Source organism: Salvelinus fontinalis, chromosome 17 (genome assembly GCF_029448725.1).
Source record: "Salvelinus fontinalis isolate EN_2023a chromosome 17, ASM2944872v1, whole genome shotgun sequence".
Lineage (NCBI taxonomy): Eukaryota > Metazoa > Chordata > Actinopteri > Salmoniformes > Salmonidae > Salvelinus > Salvelinus fontinalis.
Genome location: NC_074681.1, coordinates 39,398,364 through 39,415,267, shown reverse-complemented (window position 1 = coordinate 39,415,267; position 16,904 = coordinate 39,398,364). Strand labels below are relative to the sequence as shown.

General features: G+C 42.6%; 1 protein-coding gene and 1 long non-coding RNA gene across 5 annotated transcripts; one reads left to right on the top strand and one right to left on the bottom strand.

Moving 5' to 3' along the window:
* Window positions 1–1,370: 1,370 nt before the first annotated feature.
* Window positions 1,371–8,732, bottom strand: nsun4 (NOP2/Sun RNA methyltransferase 4). 3 transcript variants are annotated; one of them, XM_055867418.1, is made up of 7 exons: window positions 8,540–8,649; window positions 5,641–6,026; window positions 5,324–5,478; window positions 5,022–5,182; window positions 4,724–4,770; window positions 2,618–2,742; window positions 2,175–2,405 (listed from the first exon to the last, which is right to left on the bottom strand). In XM_055867418.1, the coding sequence occupies exons 1-7, from the start codon at window positions 8,630–8,632 to the stop codon at window positions 2,269–2,271; spliced, it is 1,104 nt and encodes a 367-aa protein (XP_055723393.1). In that variant the 5' UTR covers window positions 8,633–8,649; the 3' UTR covers window positions 2,175–2,268. The 3 variants fall into 3 exon arrangements, with proteins under 3 accessions (XP_055723392.1, XP_055723394.1, XP_055723393.1); XM_055867417.1 differs by lacking the exon at window positions 4,724–4,770 and having other exon boundaries at window positions 1,371–2,405; window positions 8,540–8,732; XM_055867419.1 differs by lacking the exons at window positions 4,724–4,770; window positions 8,540–8,649 and adding an exon at window positions 6,449–8,223 and having other exon boundaries at window positions 1,371–2,405.
* A 153-nt stretch (window positions 8,733–8,885) lies between these two features.
* Window positions 8,886–15,525, top strand: LOC129814342 (uncharacterized). Of its 2 annotated transcripts, XR_008753247.1 has the most exons (4): window positions 8,886–9,225; window positions 10,139–10,209; window positions 10,402–10,553; window positions 13,786–15,525. It is a non-coding gene; the product is annotated as an uncharacterized LOC129814342 (long non-coding RNA). The 2 variants fall into 2 exon arrangements; XR_008753246.1 differs by having other exon boundaries at window positions 10,402–15,525.
* Window positions 15,526–16,904: the final 1,379 nt, after the last annotated feature.

The window sequence follows — 16,904 nt, the reverse complement described above, 5'->3', positions numbered from 1 at the left end:
GCCTTGACGTCCATTCTGAGGGTTATATAAACTACATAGCTGATTAACCAGTCATCAGGGATATATCCCAAAGGTTTCTGCTCCACTCTAAACCGCAATCGTTCACCCCAGATTGTTATTACATCGTGTGCTGATATCATACCACATAATTTACTGTCTTCTGTGGACACAAAACTCATTCACTTATCTTGGTTTAACTCTAAATCTTCCCCTCGGTCTCTCTCACTCACTCCCCCTCTCTCATAAACAGAAACACACGCACACAACCTCATGATATAGACCAGTGTTTCCCAACCCTGGTCCTCCAGTACCCCCAAGAGTAGACATTTACATTGTGGCCCTGGCCAAACACACCTCATTCAGCTCATTGAGGGCTTGATGATTAGTTGACAAGTTGAATCATGTGTGCTTGTCCAGGGCTACGATAAAAATGTGTTCTGTTAGGGGGTACTGGAGGACCAGCGTTGGGAACCCCTGATGTAGTCTACCTCTCCCGACACATAGGCCTACAGCAAAGGAACACCATTGGCTAATTCAATAATGAACGGCCCAGTAGAAAGAGAAGGGGGGGAGAAGAGAGGAGTAACTCATCCCTAATAGTCTTTCATCCCATGAGTGTTAAAACATGTTAATTTATGTAAAAACCCATAGGAAACACATATTTACAATACGTTTAGGTAATCACAAGATGCGGGAGCGGCGTCCTGGGCCGCCGACGGAAGCAGTCAATACAGAAATAGTTTTTATGTCTCATTAATTCCCTTTGCATTCGCCGATACATCCTCTGTTACCGCGGTAATACAGTAATCACTCACAATCGGCCAGTGAAATTATCTGCACTCATCTGTGGAATAAAAAAGCGAAGGGGAAAAGGAGGTGAGAGATCCCATTTTGGCATCGCTCTTGCGTCCTTAATGTTCATCTGGGAGCCGCCGAGCAAACAGCCTCTCCTCTCTCTCGGTGGCGCCGCTCGCGAGCCGCTTAATGGCAGCGGGAAGTCGATGACACTCGGCGGCGCTCGCTCGTTAGCCGTGCGCACACCTCTTTCATGCTACATTGCCCGGCCAATGCAACAACAGAGAAGGTCACCGGCGGTGTGATGTGAGGAGGTACTATACCTTTGCATTCACGTTAGATATAAGAAAGACATTGCAGGCTGCATTTAAGTGACATCAAATAGGAAATTGAGAGAATTCAACCGTTGTAACAGGCCTAGAGATTCTCAGAGCCAATGATTATTTGAGTGTTCGTTATGAAAATGTTTAGAATCTGAATGAAAATGTTCATGATGGTATTAAATGTAAAAATAAATAAATAATAAAGTTTCAACAATATGATAAAATTGTAAAGTTCACTATGGGACCACATCGAACAGACTTGAATTGGTTTATTGTTCTACCTCAGTGGCTGGGATTGGTTTATTTGTTTAACCTCGGTGATTGGGCATAATGACCTAGAACAGGGCTCTCCAACCCTGTTCCTGTAGAGATACCGTCCTCTAGGTGTTCGGTCAAACCCTTACCTAGCACACCTGATTGTAATAATCAGCTGGTTGATAAAATTAAATCAGGTTAGTTAAAACTGGGGTTGGAGAGAAAACCTACAGAATGGTATCTCTAGGAACAGGGTTCGGAGCCCTGTGCTTCCGCAACGTCATTGCTTGCTCTTTAAGGTTTAAGGCTGGGTTTCTTGTAAAGCACTTTGTGACAACTGCTGATGTAAAAAGGGCTTCATAAAATCTATTTGATTGCTCTAAAACCAAATAAACTTTCTGCTTTTCACCCATTCCATAAGAGTTGGACAGAGCAATATTTTGAGTTTATCCTCATGGGTCCAGTAACTTTGTCTCCTCTGTTTTCTATACAAAGAGAGCACCGACTTGTATAACTGTCTAATACTGACAACTAGAGGCCAAAAGCAACATTGCATAAAAATGTATAAGTCCACTGAAAATTGAATGTTGAAACAGTTATAATTTTTTTAGTCCATTAATCAACTTATTTATTTGCGGTGCTTCACATTAATACATAAATACGAAAAGTCAGACGTTATGACCGATTAAATCAGGTTGCCCCTGAAAGGATAAATAAAGTTGTAGTGAAGGGAATTAAATTCATGTCCATCAGTTCTAGTTTAACCTCCGTAGCTTGCACATGTAGATGGGCCCAAAGTTAGCGGTGAGGTGAGGAAGGACCAGCTGTCCCAAGTGGAGGTCGGGGGCGAAGTGGAAGGTGTCCTTAAAGAGGCGTGTGATGGGTCGAAGGTCGACTACTTGCAGGCTGATGCCGTGTTCCTCCCGGGCCAGGTGCATGGCCCGCTCCACCACATACTCGTTCTGCAGCTGGGACAGGGAGCAGGTGGAGTAGAGCACCTGTCCCCCCGGACGAGCCGCCTCAATACCAGCACTGGTGGAAGAGGAACAGGGAGATATATTAACTGAAATTATTATCAGATATCAAATGATCAAAATAGGACCGCCAAGATACAAAACTACCATACATAGATGCAATGAATAGACACAATCAAAGATGCACAATAAACTAACTAAGAAAAAAAGAATTTATTTGATGTGATTTTATTGCTTCAACAGTAACATGGTAAGTTACTGAACACTAACAGGAGGAGTTCTGTCTGCAGCTGGGGCAGCCTCTGTCTCTCCTTTGTCCTGGCCCTCTTGAAAATGTTGTTTTCATCCTCCATGACAGAGTGTCTGTCTGTGGTGCAGGGAACATCAACAAGGACCTGGAGAGAAAAAGGACATCAGTCTAACAAACCTTAGAACCCCGTAGAATTGTGATAAGCTAATAGCAGTAGGGCAATTCCACGGAAACGGAGACTCCGATTCTTAAATATTGTCTCCGAATTAAAATGCAACGATCTCTGCTGAAAGAATGGGGTGTCAGCTATGACATGACACCTTGACTGGAACTACAGTAAGTGAAGTGGGTCAACACCCAGTAACAGAATTGCGGTAACAGAATTTCATCATGTGTCCCTGATCTGTACTACACAGAAATACATAATTATGGATATGAATGTCATTCTCTTCATGGTGATGTATGCTAAATAGGTACACAAAAAGGCAGAAATATGCAATATCCTCCTTTGCATATTTGGGTAATATTCAACACACTGGCTATATTTTAAATGAGGTCCACCGCAAACAAGACCACATTTGTTGGTCTGGACAAAATCTGAACCAATCATAGACGTCAATGTTTCACAAGTTTGGACATGAAAAGTACAGCACAGTAGAGTTCAGTACATTATAGCGTACTCAACTCTAGTGTGCTCTACTGTGTACTTTACTGAACAGAAGTGTACTGCATACCTGGGTTCAAATACTATTTCAAATAACTCAATAACTTTCGTATACATTCAAAGTATTGAGATATCTTGTATTCAGAAATCACAAATTTGAAGGGGTGTCCACATACATGTGTACATATACACAGTACCAATCAAGTTTGGACACTCCTAGTCATTCAATGGTTTTTATTTTTCCTATTTTCTACATTGTAGAATAATAGTCAAGACATCAAAACTATGAAATAACACATCTGGAATCATGTGGTAACCAAAAAAAGTGTTAAATCAAAATATATTTTATATTTCAGATTCCTCAAAGTAGCCACCCTTTGCCGTGATGACAGCTTTGCACACTCTTGGCATTCTCTCAAACAGCTTAATGAGAAATGCTTGTTCAACAGTTTTGAAAAGGTTCCCACATATGCTGAGCACTTGTTGACTGCTATGCCTTCACTCTGCTGTCCAACTCATCCCAAACCATGTAAATTGGGCTGAGGTCGGGTGATTGTGGAGACCATCTGATGCAGCACTCCATTACTCTCCTTCTTGGTCAATTTGACCTTACACAGTCTGGAGGTGTGTTGGGTCATTGTCCTGTTGAAAAACAAATGATAGTCCCACTAAGCCCAAACCAGATGGGATGGCGTATCACTCACTGCAGAATGCTGTGGAAGCCATGCTGGTTAAGTGCTCCTTGAATTCTAAATAAATCACTGACATTGTCACCAGCAAAGCAGCCTCACACTTCCTCCTCCATGCTTCACGGTGGGAACCACACATGCGGAGATAATCCGTTCACCTACTCTGCGTCACAAAGACACGGCAGCTGGAACCAAAAATTTCAAATCAGGACTCATCAGACCAAAAGGACAGATGTCCATCAGTCTAATAGCCATTGCTCGTGTTTCTTGGCCCAAGCAAGTCTCTTCTTATTATTGGTGTCCTTTAGTAGTGGTTTCTTTGCAGCAATTCAACCACGAAGGCCTGATTCACGCAGTCTCATCTGAACAGTTGATGTTGAGATGTGTCTGTTACTTGAACTCTGTGAAGCATTTATATGGGCTGCATCCTGTTGTGCAATTAACTAATGAACTTATCCTCTGCAGCAGAAGTAACTCTTGGTCTTCCTGTTAATGGATCTACATTTTTGGGGTTGTAATTTATATGGAGCATTCTACCGCTCGCATTGAGAAATGCTCACTAACAGGGATGTAACAAATTTGCGGGAAAAAAAGATTGAGAAATAAGCTTTTTGTGCATAGGTAACATTTCCAGGATCTTCCATTTCAGCTCATTAAACATGGAACCAACACTTTACATGTTGCGTTTCTATTTCTGTTCAGTGTAAATAGTGTTGATTAGTTGGCAGGGGTCTTTACTCCAACATTGCGGTGTTTTAATGTATTTCTAATACCTTTTAGGAACTTTTCTGGTAGATGTTTTCCAAGACCTCATCTCCATCTATTTGCCCAAAAATCAAAGCCTTAGATTATTCCTAATATTTAGGATAGAAAATAGTTTAAAATGTATATATGCCTTAATTTCACAAATATATAATCATAGTTCATGGGTCTTTTTACACGGAAAGGCCCAATAATGTCTTACATTTCTTAATCTTTTATAAAACCAACAAATGTTGGTCAAATAATCTCAGTACTTAGATTCTGAATTTGTTATAAAACCAAGTAGTGTGAAATAATCTCAGTCCTTACTCTGTCAAAGGTGTCCCTTTCAATTTCTCCCCATTTCCTGCCATCAAAGGAAGTAATGCGCATTCTTTCTTCTGTCAAAAGCTCTTTCGGAACGTAGCTGTTGAGGACCCGCTGGAGGCGGTAGGTACGAGACACTGAGATGTCATTGACGCACAGAAATCCTGAAAAACACATGTCATTACAAATAAATACCAGATCAATGCAAACTTAAATAGAACTGTAAAAAAAAGAAGCTTTACCAGTCTGTGAATTAGATAGAACCTCAACAATGTGTATGCATCATATCTGCTAGACTGTCTTACGGATGGCCTGTGTCTGGAGCAGGGCCAGGGTCTTGCCCCCTGGGGCGGCACAGATGTCCAGCACAGAGTGTCCTTCCTGGACATCCAGGGCCAGGGCAGGCAAAACGGATGCCGCATCCATGAGGTAGTACCCAAGCATCCCATACAAGTCGGGTCTAGGAGAATGGGAATTTAAAAATCACACAACTTGGCAATGAAATAATATTACATTATAGGAGACATGTAGCTTCAGTAAATTGTGCTGATGAAACAGACTGAAGCCCAGATTTCATCCTGCTCCTCTCGCGTGTCTGTAAAAGAAGCTGCGCAAATCTCACCTAGAAGGCTTGAATCTGGAGATGTCTCCCCCGGGGAAAACAAAGCACTTGATATTGGTGCGGAGGCGAGGAGGAGCCACATCTTGACTGACACCAACAGACTCGAGGGTTGAAGGGTTATCGTGGAGAGGAAATCCAGGCGCCTGCAGTCTCTCCAGACCTCCTACACCAACTGGTTGGCAGACAAAGTCTCTACATCCCTGGGACTGCAGGTCTGCGATGACCCCTTCTGTGGTGGAGAAATTGTTTACCAGGGCTCCGTACTTCTGCTCACAAAGCATGCTGACGCGGACAGAGGGCCACTGCTCTCCCAGCTGTAAGCTGTAGGTGGCATCAAAGTTCTGTAGGGCCAGGTTTGTGGCAGGGTACTTGGGCTGAGAGCCAGCCTGTGGAAAGAGGATTTGGAAGAATTAAGAAAAATTGTGCTTGCTTTGTGCCATTGACTACCAACCGGTGAACATTTTTATTCAATGTTGTTTGGCAACCCAAAAGGTTAAGTGCATCCTTCCTTGAAGTAATCATTGGTTAAACATGATTGGACACGTGATCACTAGGGCTCCTCCACCTCATGGCTTTCACCTGTCCACTCATTCCTAATTAGTGATAACCCTACGAGGGAGGAAGCAAGGAAGGCCAAGCACTTCAGCACATTATTAGCTGGAAGCGTCACAGAGAAACGCACATAAAAACCAAAGCTGCTATAACAATATTGGAAACCATCTCATCATCAAGCATCTTAGCGAAGAGATCCTCTGGCTGTTAGCTCGGCTGCAAGAATAGGAAAACATGCTTTCTCAGATTTAAATACCTCCTATAGGAAAGCCGAGTTGGGCAGTGTTGATCTGTCCCAATCAAACGGACAGACGTGAAGCTCAACTCTGCGGCCCATGGGAGACTGGACACTCGCAAGGCGTAGGAGATCATGAAGGCAGTCTGGGAACCCATCTATTCGAGAAGATCCAATCCAGCTATCAAACAGCTTTGCCCTGCCTGAGACAGATCTACCAGCCCCAGGAGTCAGCACGGGTCCTGGGTGTATACCAAAAGCCAGCGGCAGGATCACGGTTCTGGCCAAATACTCCAATATTGACACTGTCACTTACGTAGGTTTTAACAACCTTCATTTTAGGCGATCTGAGGCAGGACTACATTTTTTTTAAAGACCCTCGCTAGCACAGGGAAGAGAATAATTTTCTCTGGCCTCCTCCCATGCTTCCAGAAGGGTTCAGAACATTTCAGCCGACTCTTTGTCCTAAACAAGTAACCAAAGAAACTTTGCAACGACAGGAGTCTCTTTTTGTGACAACTTTGATTTGCTGTGGGAGCAACAAGCTCTTTTTTAAAAGAGATGGGATTCACCCTAGCCGCAGGGGTTCCAGGATTATTTCCAGCAACATCGCAAACTATTTTAGACTGACAGACCGGGTCTGGTAATTCTCCAGTTCTCCCTGTCAGAATAAGCAACAGAGGACTTGGAAACCACATCAACTCCTATAGAAATGGCACTATGGTTATTGTGAGTAACCTTGTCCCTTTAACTCCGCCTTCTAGCGAATTTATTCAAACTGTCATCTACCATTCTGATAGATTGGGCTCCTGAGTGGCGCAGTGTTCTAAGGCACCATCTCAGTGCAAGAGGTGTCACTGCAGTACCTGGTTTGAATCCAGGCTGCATCACATCCGGCCGTGATTGGGAGTCCCAAAGGGCGGCGCATAATTGGCCCAGTGTCGGCCGGGGTAGGCCGTAAAATTGTCTAGTTTTATTAGATTCTCTTTCTTGTGAATGACTTCATTACTGAGTGCAAAGTTGATTGCACGTTTCTCATTGAAATGTGGTTGTCTTCAGACTGTGGTGCCGCTCTTATTGAAGATTTCCATAGGGCTCCTAAGTGGCGCAGTGGTCTAAGGCACTGCATCTCAGTGCTAGAGGTGTCACTACAGACACCCTGGTTCAAATTCAGACTATCACAACTGGCCATGATTGGGAGTCCCATAGGGCGGCGCACAATTGGCCCAGCGTAGGCCGTCATTGTAAATAAGAATTTTAAGAACTGACTTGCCTTGTTAAACAAAAAAAAACACCCTCTTTCAGAAAATGCTCTGAGCTCGAAGTACAAATCGATATATAACGTTAGACTAGTGTACTGAACGTCAGGTTAATAACACTACTTGGTGGATAGTCTCAATTTTCGAGCAGCAGAAGAACAAACCGCAGACAACCGGTAGAGCGAGTTTAAATGTAATTAAGTCAACATTCTGGCGTGTAAGCAAAAGTTACACAATTTTGAACACAAATGTCTTCGTCTGTTTTTTACTCCTTCAAATGCTTTGTGTTGTAGTCACGACAGACAAAGATATATAGTTAAGCAAACTTTACTATGCATGTTGTAAACCAGCACATCCAGTACATTAAAAGGTAAGTAACAATTGGTTTCTGTTTCCTGCATAACATCAATATTACTACATATACATCAATTAACTGTGCATTACTGCCTGATTAAATCAGACTAGGCAGCCACTTGGGCTAATTAGCCATTTAAGCGTGCTCTGAACACATGCGTAAGCCCATAACGGTGTAGGAAGTGTAGTTTGACAACTGGAGGCACACGCAGCTTATTGATCTGTGTAAAACGGCAACAGTACATATCTTTTCATTTTAAAGATTTTGTTGTTGTTGCGGATATGAAAGATATGGGGCATATCAGCATGTTTAGCAAGCGATGATTAACGTTTCTAAACGTTAAAACAAAGACTCGGAAATGAAGTTCACACGCAGCCAACCTTGGCCTGGTCGAAGCTAAACGCTGATAAGGGTTTTCGAGCGCTAGCTAACCGCCAACTTTAGTCAACGACTGGTTGTAGATTTCCAATTATTGTTAGCTAACTACGTCGTACGTACCCATTTGGCTTTCACGCGATTCCGTCGGGGTGTCAGGCACCGTAAATCTTTAATTTTCCGAAGCAATATTCTCGTGTCCATGAGCGCCGCCATGTTGGTGTACGACACCCTTTCCAGTCCGTCTTTCCATCTGACAGAAAAGGTTCCCCCCAAGGGACACACTCTTCACACCACTTCGATACAAAGTGCTTTTCGTAGCAGATTTGGAATGCATTTTCGCAAACCTCAACCGAAGTCACATAACCTGCTACGTTATCCTAACCTGCTATTAAAGTAACTTAGGTATCGAAACGGTGTTTCCCCATCAGATGGGACGATCCCATACCAATCCTATGGAGATTGTTGGAGGACTGCCATCTAGAGAAAATAGATGCGTTCGTCCGGTGAACTTTATAGCTACGTTATTTCCTGCGTGTGACCTAACAGCGCCTCCAGATTCAAATCTTGTTTATTAACAAGGTAATTTCCCTTCAACCAGTGGTCAAAATCTTAGTTTTCCAAAATAAAATGATAATGTACCTGATGAGGTATTGTACAATATCAATCTTCATATTTCAATGTTTTCTCTGCTAATCCTAGCAATGTATCAAGTTTGAAATTAGCATTACGCAAAATAGTGAGCCAGAGAATGCCAGACTTTGATGACAAAATGTGCCACCTTCCTGTTCAAGTGTGCACAGCACAACGTGAGTACAAAAATGTATTAAATGCTGCTGCATAAAGAATGTAATATGCCAGAGAGATATGTATACTGTAGCTAAGAAAGTAATATTAAATGTAAGCTGTGCCTCACCTTAATAATTTGCTCCCCTTTTCCCTCATAATTTAGCCTATTGTTCTGACTTGGTGGTGCACATGTAGCCTGTTAGCCTATAGCCGAATATTGTAAGAGCTTTGATTGTCTGCTTATATGCCCCCTTTTGTATCCTACGGTTCTACGGTCCTGACTTGGTGTACAAGGAGAATAATGTAATAACGGTTGTCGCTGTATAGCTCGCTCATTAATGTTTTATTCGAAATAACGGATTGCCTCTTATCTGCTCGTTGTACCTTTATGCCATAGTTTGTACATCTCAATTGTCAGTAGAAACCACATTTGTGCAAGTCAGCCATATCAGCTATGTTTTTTTAAAAGGCAGTAAATGAGGCTGAATTAACTGTTTCGCTGCCAGACGAGGCTCTGCTGATGACCAGGTGTAGCAGTGGTAAGGTGTTGGGACAGCTTTATGTAGGCCCTAACAGTTTGTGTGCACCGTTTGTCACCGTTATAGTCCAATTAATGTATTGTTTAGTGTTGTGTAGTGGCTTTGATGGCATGCATCCCACTTAAATGTTTTTGCCCCACCAAGATTTACATGCTAAAATCACCACTGCACCTAGGTATGAAACATGGAATGAAAACTAGCTTTAGATGTAGATTATTTAAAAAAAATCTAGTTTCTTATTAACTATCATCTGATCATCATTATCAACAAAGAGTAGCTAATTGCTATTGAACCCATAACCTAATAAAGTTTACAATAGATCATTTTTGTCTCTGATTTCCCAAACTCATATTGACTTCCTATGTATCGAGTCAACTTTGTCACATTTTTACAGGTAAGGTGTTGCACCTGACTAACATTGTCACTGAACAGGAGGAAGAGGCACAAGCAGAGGCGGAAGACATGGTAAGACTTGAATATATATTTCAAAATGTACCTTTTATTAATATTTTAATATGAGTACTTTTTTTTCAAGAACTGTAGATATTCATTTTTAGACATAGATATTCATTTTTAGACATAACTCTCACACTTTTGTTAAACATTGAGAAGTAGTGTTTTGGATGCTGGTCATCTGCAGCTGTTTGTCCCTCCCAGGATCCCTGAAACACAATACGGACAAAATGTGAGGCATCGGACCACTGCGCCCACAAGGAAGAGGCTGGAGGTTTGCGCAACCCGAGTGGGCTCACAATCACACACTGAGGAGGAATGCACAGAGGAACTTCCTACATGCATGGGACCACTAAGTGTGTTCATGAGGCATAACCTGTGTGCGCACACTATTGCATGCAGAATATATGTAAAGCGAATGTGATAGCTGTTTTTTATTTTATTTTTTTATCTACAGTGCATTCGGAAAGCATTCAGACCCCTTGACTCATACCCCATAATAACAAAGCAAAAACAGGCTTTTAGAAATGTTAGTAAGTATTAAAAAGGAAAAACTGAAATATCATATTTACATTTAGAACCTTTACCTGGTACTTTGATGAAACAACTTTGGCAGCGATTACAGAATTAAGTCTTCTTGGGTGTGACGCTACAAGTTTGGCACACCTGTATTTGGGGAGTTCTTCCCATTCTTCTGTGCAGATCCTCTCAAGCTCTGTCGGGTTGGATGGGGAGCGTCGCTGCATAGCTATTTTAAGGTCTCGCCAGCTCTGGCTGAGCCACTCAAGGACATTCAGAGACTTGTCCTAAAGCCACTCCTGCATAGTCTCGGCTGTGTACTTAGGATCATTGTCCTGTTGGAAGGTGAACCTTCTCCCCAGTCTGAGGTCCTGAGCTCTCTAGAGCAGGTTATCATCAAGGATCGCTCTGTACTTTGCTCCGTTTATCTTTCCTTCACTCCGGACTAGTTTCCCAGTCCCTGCCACTGAAAAACATTTCCACAGCATGATGCTGCCACCACCATGCTTCACCGTAGGGATGGTGCCAGGTTTTCTCCAGATGTGACACTTGGCATTCAGGCCAAGAAGTTCAATCCTGGTTTCATCAGACCAGATAATCATGTTTCTCATTGTCTGAGAGCCCTTTAGATGCCCTTTGGCAAACTCCAAGTGGGTCGTCGTGTGCCTTTTACTGAGGAGTGGCTACCGTCGTGCCACTCTACTATAAAGGCCTGATTGGTGGAGTGCTACAGAGATGGTTGTTTTTTTGGAAGGTTCTCCCATCTCCAGAAGAAATCTGGAGCCCTGTCAGAGTGACCATCGGGTTCTTGGTCACCACCCTGACCAAGGTCCTTCTCTCCTGATTGCTCAGTTTGGCCTGCCGGCCAGCACTAGGATGAGTCTTGGTGAGTCTTCCACTTAAGAATGATGGAAGCCACTGTTTATTGGGACCTTCAATGCTGCAGAAATGTTTTGGTACCCTTCCACAGCTCTGTGCCTCAACACAATCCTGTCTCGGAGCTCTAGGGACAATTCCTTCGACCTGATGACTTGGTTTCTGCTCTGACATGCACTGTCAAATGTGGGACCATTATATAGACAGGTGTGTGCCTTTCCAAATCATGCCCAATCAATTTAACTCCAATCAAGTTGTAGAAACATCTCAAGGATGATCAATGGAAACAGGATGCACCTGAGCTCAATTTCGAGTCTCATAGCAAATGATTTGAACAGTTGAAGTCGGAAGTTTACATACACTTAGGTTGGAGTCATTAAAACTTGTTTTTCAACCACTCCACAAATTTCTTGTTAACAAACTATAGTTTTGGCAAGTCTGTTAGGACTTCTGCTTTGTGCATGACACTAGTCATTTTTCCAACAATTGTTTACAGACAGATTATTTCACTTATAATTCACGGTATCACAATTCCAGTAGGTCAGAAGTTTACATACACTAAGTTGACTGTGCCTTTAAACAGCTTGGAAAATTCCTGAAAATGATGTCATGGCTTTAGAAGCTTCGGACAGGCTAATTGACATAATTTTAATCAATTGGAGGTGTACCTGTGGATGTATTTCAAGGCCTACCTTCAAACTCAATGCCTCTTTGCTTGACATCATGGGAAAATCAAAAGAAATCAGCCAAGACCTCACAGAAAAAATTGTACACCTCCACAAGTCTGGTTCATCCTTGGGAGCAATTTCAAAATTGCCTGAAGGTACCACGTTCATCTGTACAAACAATAGTACGCAAGTATAAACACCATGGGACCACGCAGACTTCATACCGCTCAGGAAGGAGACGTGTTCTGTCTCCTGGAGATGAACGTACTTTGGTGCGAAAAGTGCAAATCAGTCCCAGAACAACAGCAAAGGACCTTGTGAAGATGCTGGAGGAAACCGGTACAAAGTGACTATATCCACAGTAAAACGAGTCCTATATCGACATAAACTGAAAGGCCGCTCAGCAAGGAAGAAGCCAATGCTCCAAAACCGCCATAAAAAAGTCAGACTACGGTTTGCAACTACACATAGGGACAAAGATCATACTTTTTGGAGAAATGTCCTCTGGTCTGATGAAACAAATATAGGACTGTTTGGCCATAATGACCATCGTTATGTTTGGAGGAAAAAGGGGGAGGCTTGCAAGCCGAAGAACACCATCCCAACCGTGAAGCACGGGGGTGGCGGCATCATGTTGTGGGGGTGCTTTGCTGTAGGTGGGACTGGTGCATTTCACAAAATAGATGTGGTCATGAGGAAGGAAAATTGTGGATATATTGAAGCAACATCTCTAGACATCAGTCAAGAAGTAAAGCTTGGTCGCAAATGGGTCTTCCAAATGGACAATGACCCCAAGCATACTTACAAAGTTGTGGCAAAATGGCTTAAGGACAACGAAGTCAAGGTATTGGAGTGGCCATCACAAAGCCCTGACCTCAATCATATAGAAAATTTGTGGGCAGAACTGAAAAAGCGTGTGTGATCAAGGAGAACTACAAATCTGACTCAGTTACACCAGCTCTGTCAGAAGGAATGGGCCAAAATTCATCCAACATATTGTGGAAGGCTACCCAAAACGTTTGACCCAAGTTAAACAATTTAAAAGCAATGCTACCAAATACTAATTTAGTACTTCTGACCCACTGGGAATGTGATGAAAGAAATAAAAGCTGAAATAAATCATTCTCTTTACTAATATTCTGACATTTCACATTCTTAAAATAAAGTGGTGATCCTAACTGACCTAAGACAGGGAATATTTACTATAATTAAATGTCAGGAATTGTGAAAAAGAGTTTTTACATGTATTTGGCTTAGATGTATGTATAACTGTATATAACTTCTGACTTCAACTGTATGTAAATAAGGTATATTCTTTTATATTTTGAATACATTGGCAAACAATTTTTTTCAACCAGTTTTCGCTTTGTCATTACGGAGTATTGTGTGTAGAATGAGATTTTTTATTTTAGAATACTGTGGAAAAAGTCAAGGGGTCTGAATACTTTCCGAATGCACTGGAAGTGTTACAATACAGTTATCGTATTTAACTAATTGATTATTTCTCCTTTTCTCTCACTGGTAGCGCACAATCTCTTCCTCAACGTCAAATGAACCTTTCCTCCATTCTCCGTCAATTCCAGTAGTTTATTGCAGCTGTGGAATATACACTGCTCAAAAAAATAAAGGGAACACTTAAACAACACAATGTAACTCCAAGTCAATTACACCTCTGTGAAATCAAACTGTCCACTTAGGAAGCAACACTGATTGACAATAAATTTCACATGCTGTTGTGCAAATGGAATAGACAAAATGTGGAAATTATAGGCAATTAGCAAGACACCCCCAATAAAGGAATGGTTCTGCAGGTGGTGACCACAGACCACTTCTCAGTTCCTATGCTTCCTGGCTGATGTTTTGGTCACTTTTGAAGGCTGACGGTGCTTTCACTCTAGTGGTAGCATGAGACGGAGTCTACAACCCACACAAGTGGCTCAGGTAGTGCAGTTCATCCAGGATGGCACATCAATGCGAGCTGTGGCAAAAAGGTTTGCTGTGTCTGTCAGCGTAGTGTCCAGAGCATGGAGGCGCTACCAGGAGACAGGCCAGTACATCAGGAGACGTGGAGGAGGCCGTAGGAGGGCAACAACCCAACAACAGGACCGCTACCTCCGCCTTTGTGCAAGGAGGTGCACTGCCAGAGCCCTGCAAAATGACCTCCAGCATGCCACAAATGTGCATGTGTCAGCATATGGTCTCACAAGGGGTCTGAGGATCTCATCTCGGTACCTAATGGCAGTCAGGCTACCTCTGGCGAGCACATGGAGGGCTGTGCGGCCCCACAAAGAAATGCCACCCCACACCATGACTGACCCACCGCCAAACCGGTCTTGCTGGAGGATGTTGCAGGCAGCAGAACGTTCTCCACGGCGTCTGTCACATGTGCTCATGTGCTCAGTGTGAACCTGCTTTCATCTGTGAAGAGCACAGGGCGCCACTGGCGAATTTGCCAATCTTGGTGTTCTCTGGCAAATGCCAAACGTCCTGCACGGTGTTGGGCTGTAAGCACAACCCCCACCTGTGGACGTCGGGCCCTCATACCACCCTCGTGGTGTCTGTTTCTGACCGTTTGAGCAGACACATGCACATTTGTGGCCTGCTGGAGGTCATTTTGCAGGGCTCTGGCAGTGCACCTCCTTGCACAAAGGCGGAGGTAGCCAAGATTGGCAAATTCGCCACTGGCGCCCTGTGCTCTTCACAGATGAAAGCAGGTTCACACTGAGCACATGTGACAGAGTCTGACTCATCAGACCAATGGACAGATTTACACTGATCTAATGTCCATTGCTCATATTTCTTGGCACAAGCAAGTCTCTTCTTATTGGTGTCCATTAGTGGTTTCTTTGCAGCAATTCGACCATGAAGGCCTGATTCATGCAGTCTCCTCTGAACAGTTAATGTTGAGATAGCCCTATTTGATAACAGACGTATCTTCTATATACCACCCCTACCTTGTCACAACACAACTGATTGGCTCAAACACATTAAGAATGAAAGAAATTCCCCAAATTAACTTTTAACAAGGCACACCTGTTAATTTAAATGAATTCCAGGTCATTTCATGAAGCTGGTTGAGAGAATGCCAAGCGTGTGCAAAGCTTACATCAAGGCAAAGGGTCTACTTTGAAGAATCTCAAATATAAAATATATTTTAATTTGTTTTATTCTTTGTTGGTTACTACATGATTCCATATGTGTTATTTCATAGTTTCGATGTCTTCACAATTACTCTACAATGTAGAAAATAGTAAAAATAAAGAAAAAAAACTGGAATGAGTAGGTGTGTCCAAACTTTTGACTGGTACTGTACTTTGAACTATATGCTTCTGTAACGGATGTGAAATGGCTAGCTAGTTAGCGGGTACGCGCTAGTAGCATTTCAATCAGTTACGTCACTTGCTCTGAGACTTTAAGTAGGGTTGCCCCTTGCTTTGCAAGGGCCGCGGCTTTTGTGGAGCGATGGGTAACGCTGCTTCGTGGGTGACTGTTGTTGATGTGTGCAGAGGGTCCCTGGTTCGCGCCCGTGTCGGGGCGAGGGGACGACGTAAAGTTATACTGTTACACTTCTAAAACTGCCAAAGTCCATTCCTTTTGGTTTATGACCTTACAATATAGGACAAATAATAAGCAAAACCTTGAATTGAAACTGGTAGAAATGGTCAATATGCTGTCAAGAGTGGGTAATAAGTCATTTTGATACTGTACACCAAGTAGTTCAACTTTATTTGCTTATCATTTCAGAAGGTCACACATGGTCAAAATCATAATAAACAAAACAGTCACAGAAACAGTCGCTGGCAGTGCATGTCCTTGATGTATACAGTTGTAAAAATAGAGACCATCACTTGAAACCATAAACAAATGAAATGTTAAAATCAAGTGGTGTGGATATCAACATAATCATGTCTGTGGTGTTGAGGATTTTCTCCTTACCAATAGTTCTCCTGGTTATTTTTGCCCACAAACTTATCCATCGATGCCTGCAGAGAGAAAGAGATCTGAGCCTTTTGCTTAGGACACAGAGTAGTGGAAGCTTGGACATGACACACATCATTAATGCCGGACCTGACCAACCCTCAACAGGATGGTTAAACTAGGCTGGATTTATGGACATCAATGAACCTTTTCTAACACAGGGTGGCAGTACACAGTAGGATAACAGTAAAGGTCACTTCAGACTTTGTCTGAGGTGCAAAGCCAAAAAATACACAAAGGAAGATGTAAGAAACTACTTGGACACTTCCCGTTGCTTCAAAGGTTTGTATATTGAACAAATATATAAACGCAACATGCAACAATTTCAACCATTTTACTGAGTTACAGTTCATATATGGAAATCAGTCAATTAAAATAAATTCATTAGGCCCTAATCTATAGATTTCACATTGCTGGGCAGGGGCGCAGCCATGGGTGGGCCTGGGAAGGCATAGGCCCACCCACTGGGGAGCCAGGCCCAGTCAATCAGAATGAGTTTTTCCCCACAAAAGGGCTTTATTATTGTCTGGCCTAAACCAAAATCAAACAATACCACAAACATTCATCTAAATATGTCCACGTCTACCAGTGGAGTTATTACAATTAGAAACATTATTTTACAAGTCCATTGGGTTGGTGAAGAATGTCACATTTCTGTGAAGCTGA

Coding starts and splice junctions, on each gene's coding strand:
- nsun4 (XM_055867417.1), bottom strand. CDS start 8,632: ATGGCGGCGCTCATGGACACGAGAATATTGCTTCGGAAAATTAAAGAT. Junction 5,183..5,323: donor GCTCCAGACACAGGCCATCC/GTAAGACAGTCT, acceptor TGTGTTTTTCAG/GATTTCTGTGCGTCAATGAC. Junction 2,406..2,617: donor CTGCAGACAGAACTCCTCCT/GTTAGTGTTCAG, acceptor CTCTTCCACCAG/TGCTGGTATTGAGGCGGCTC.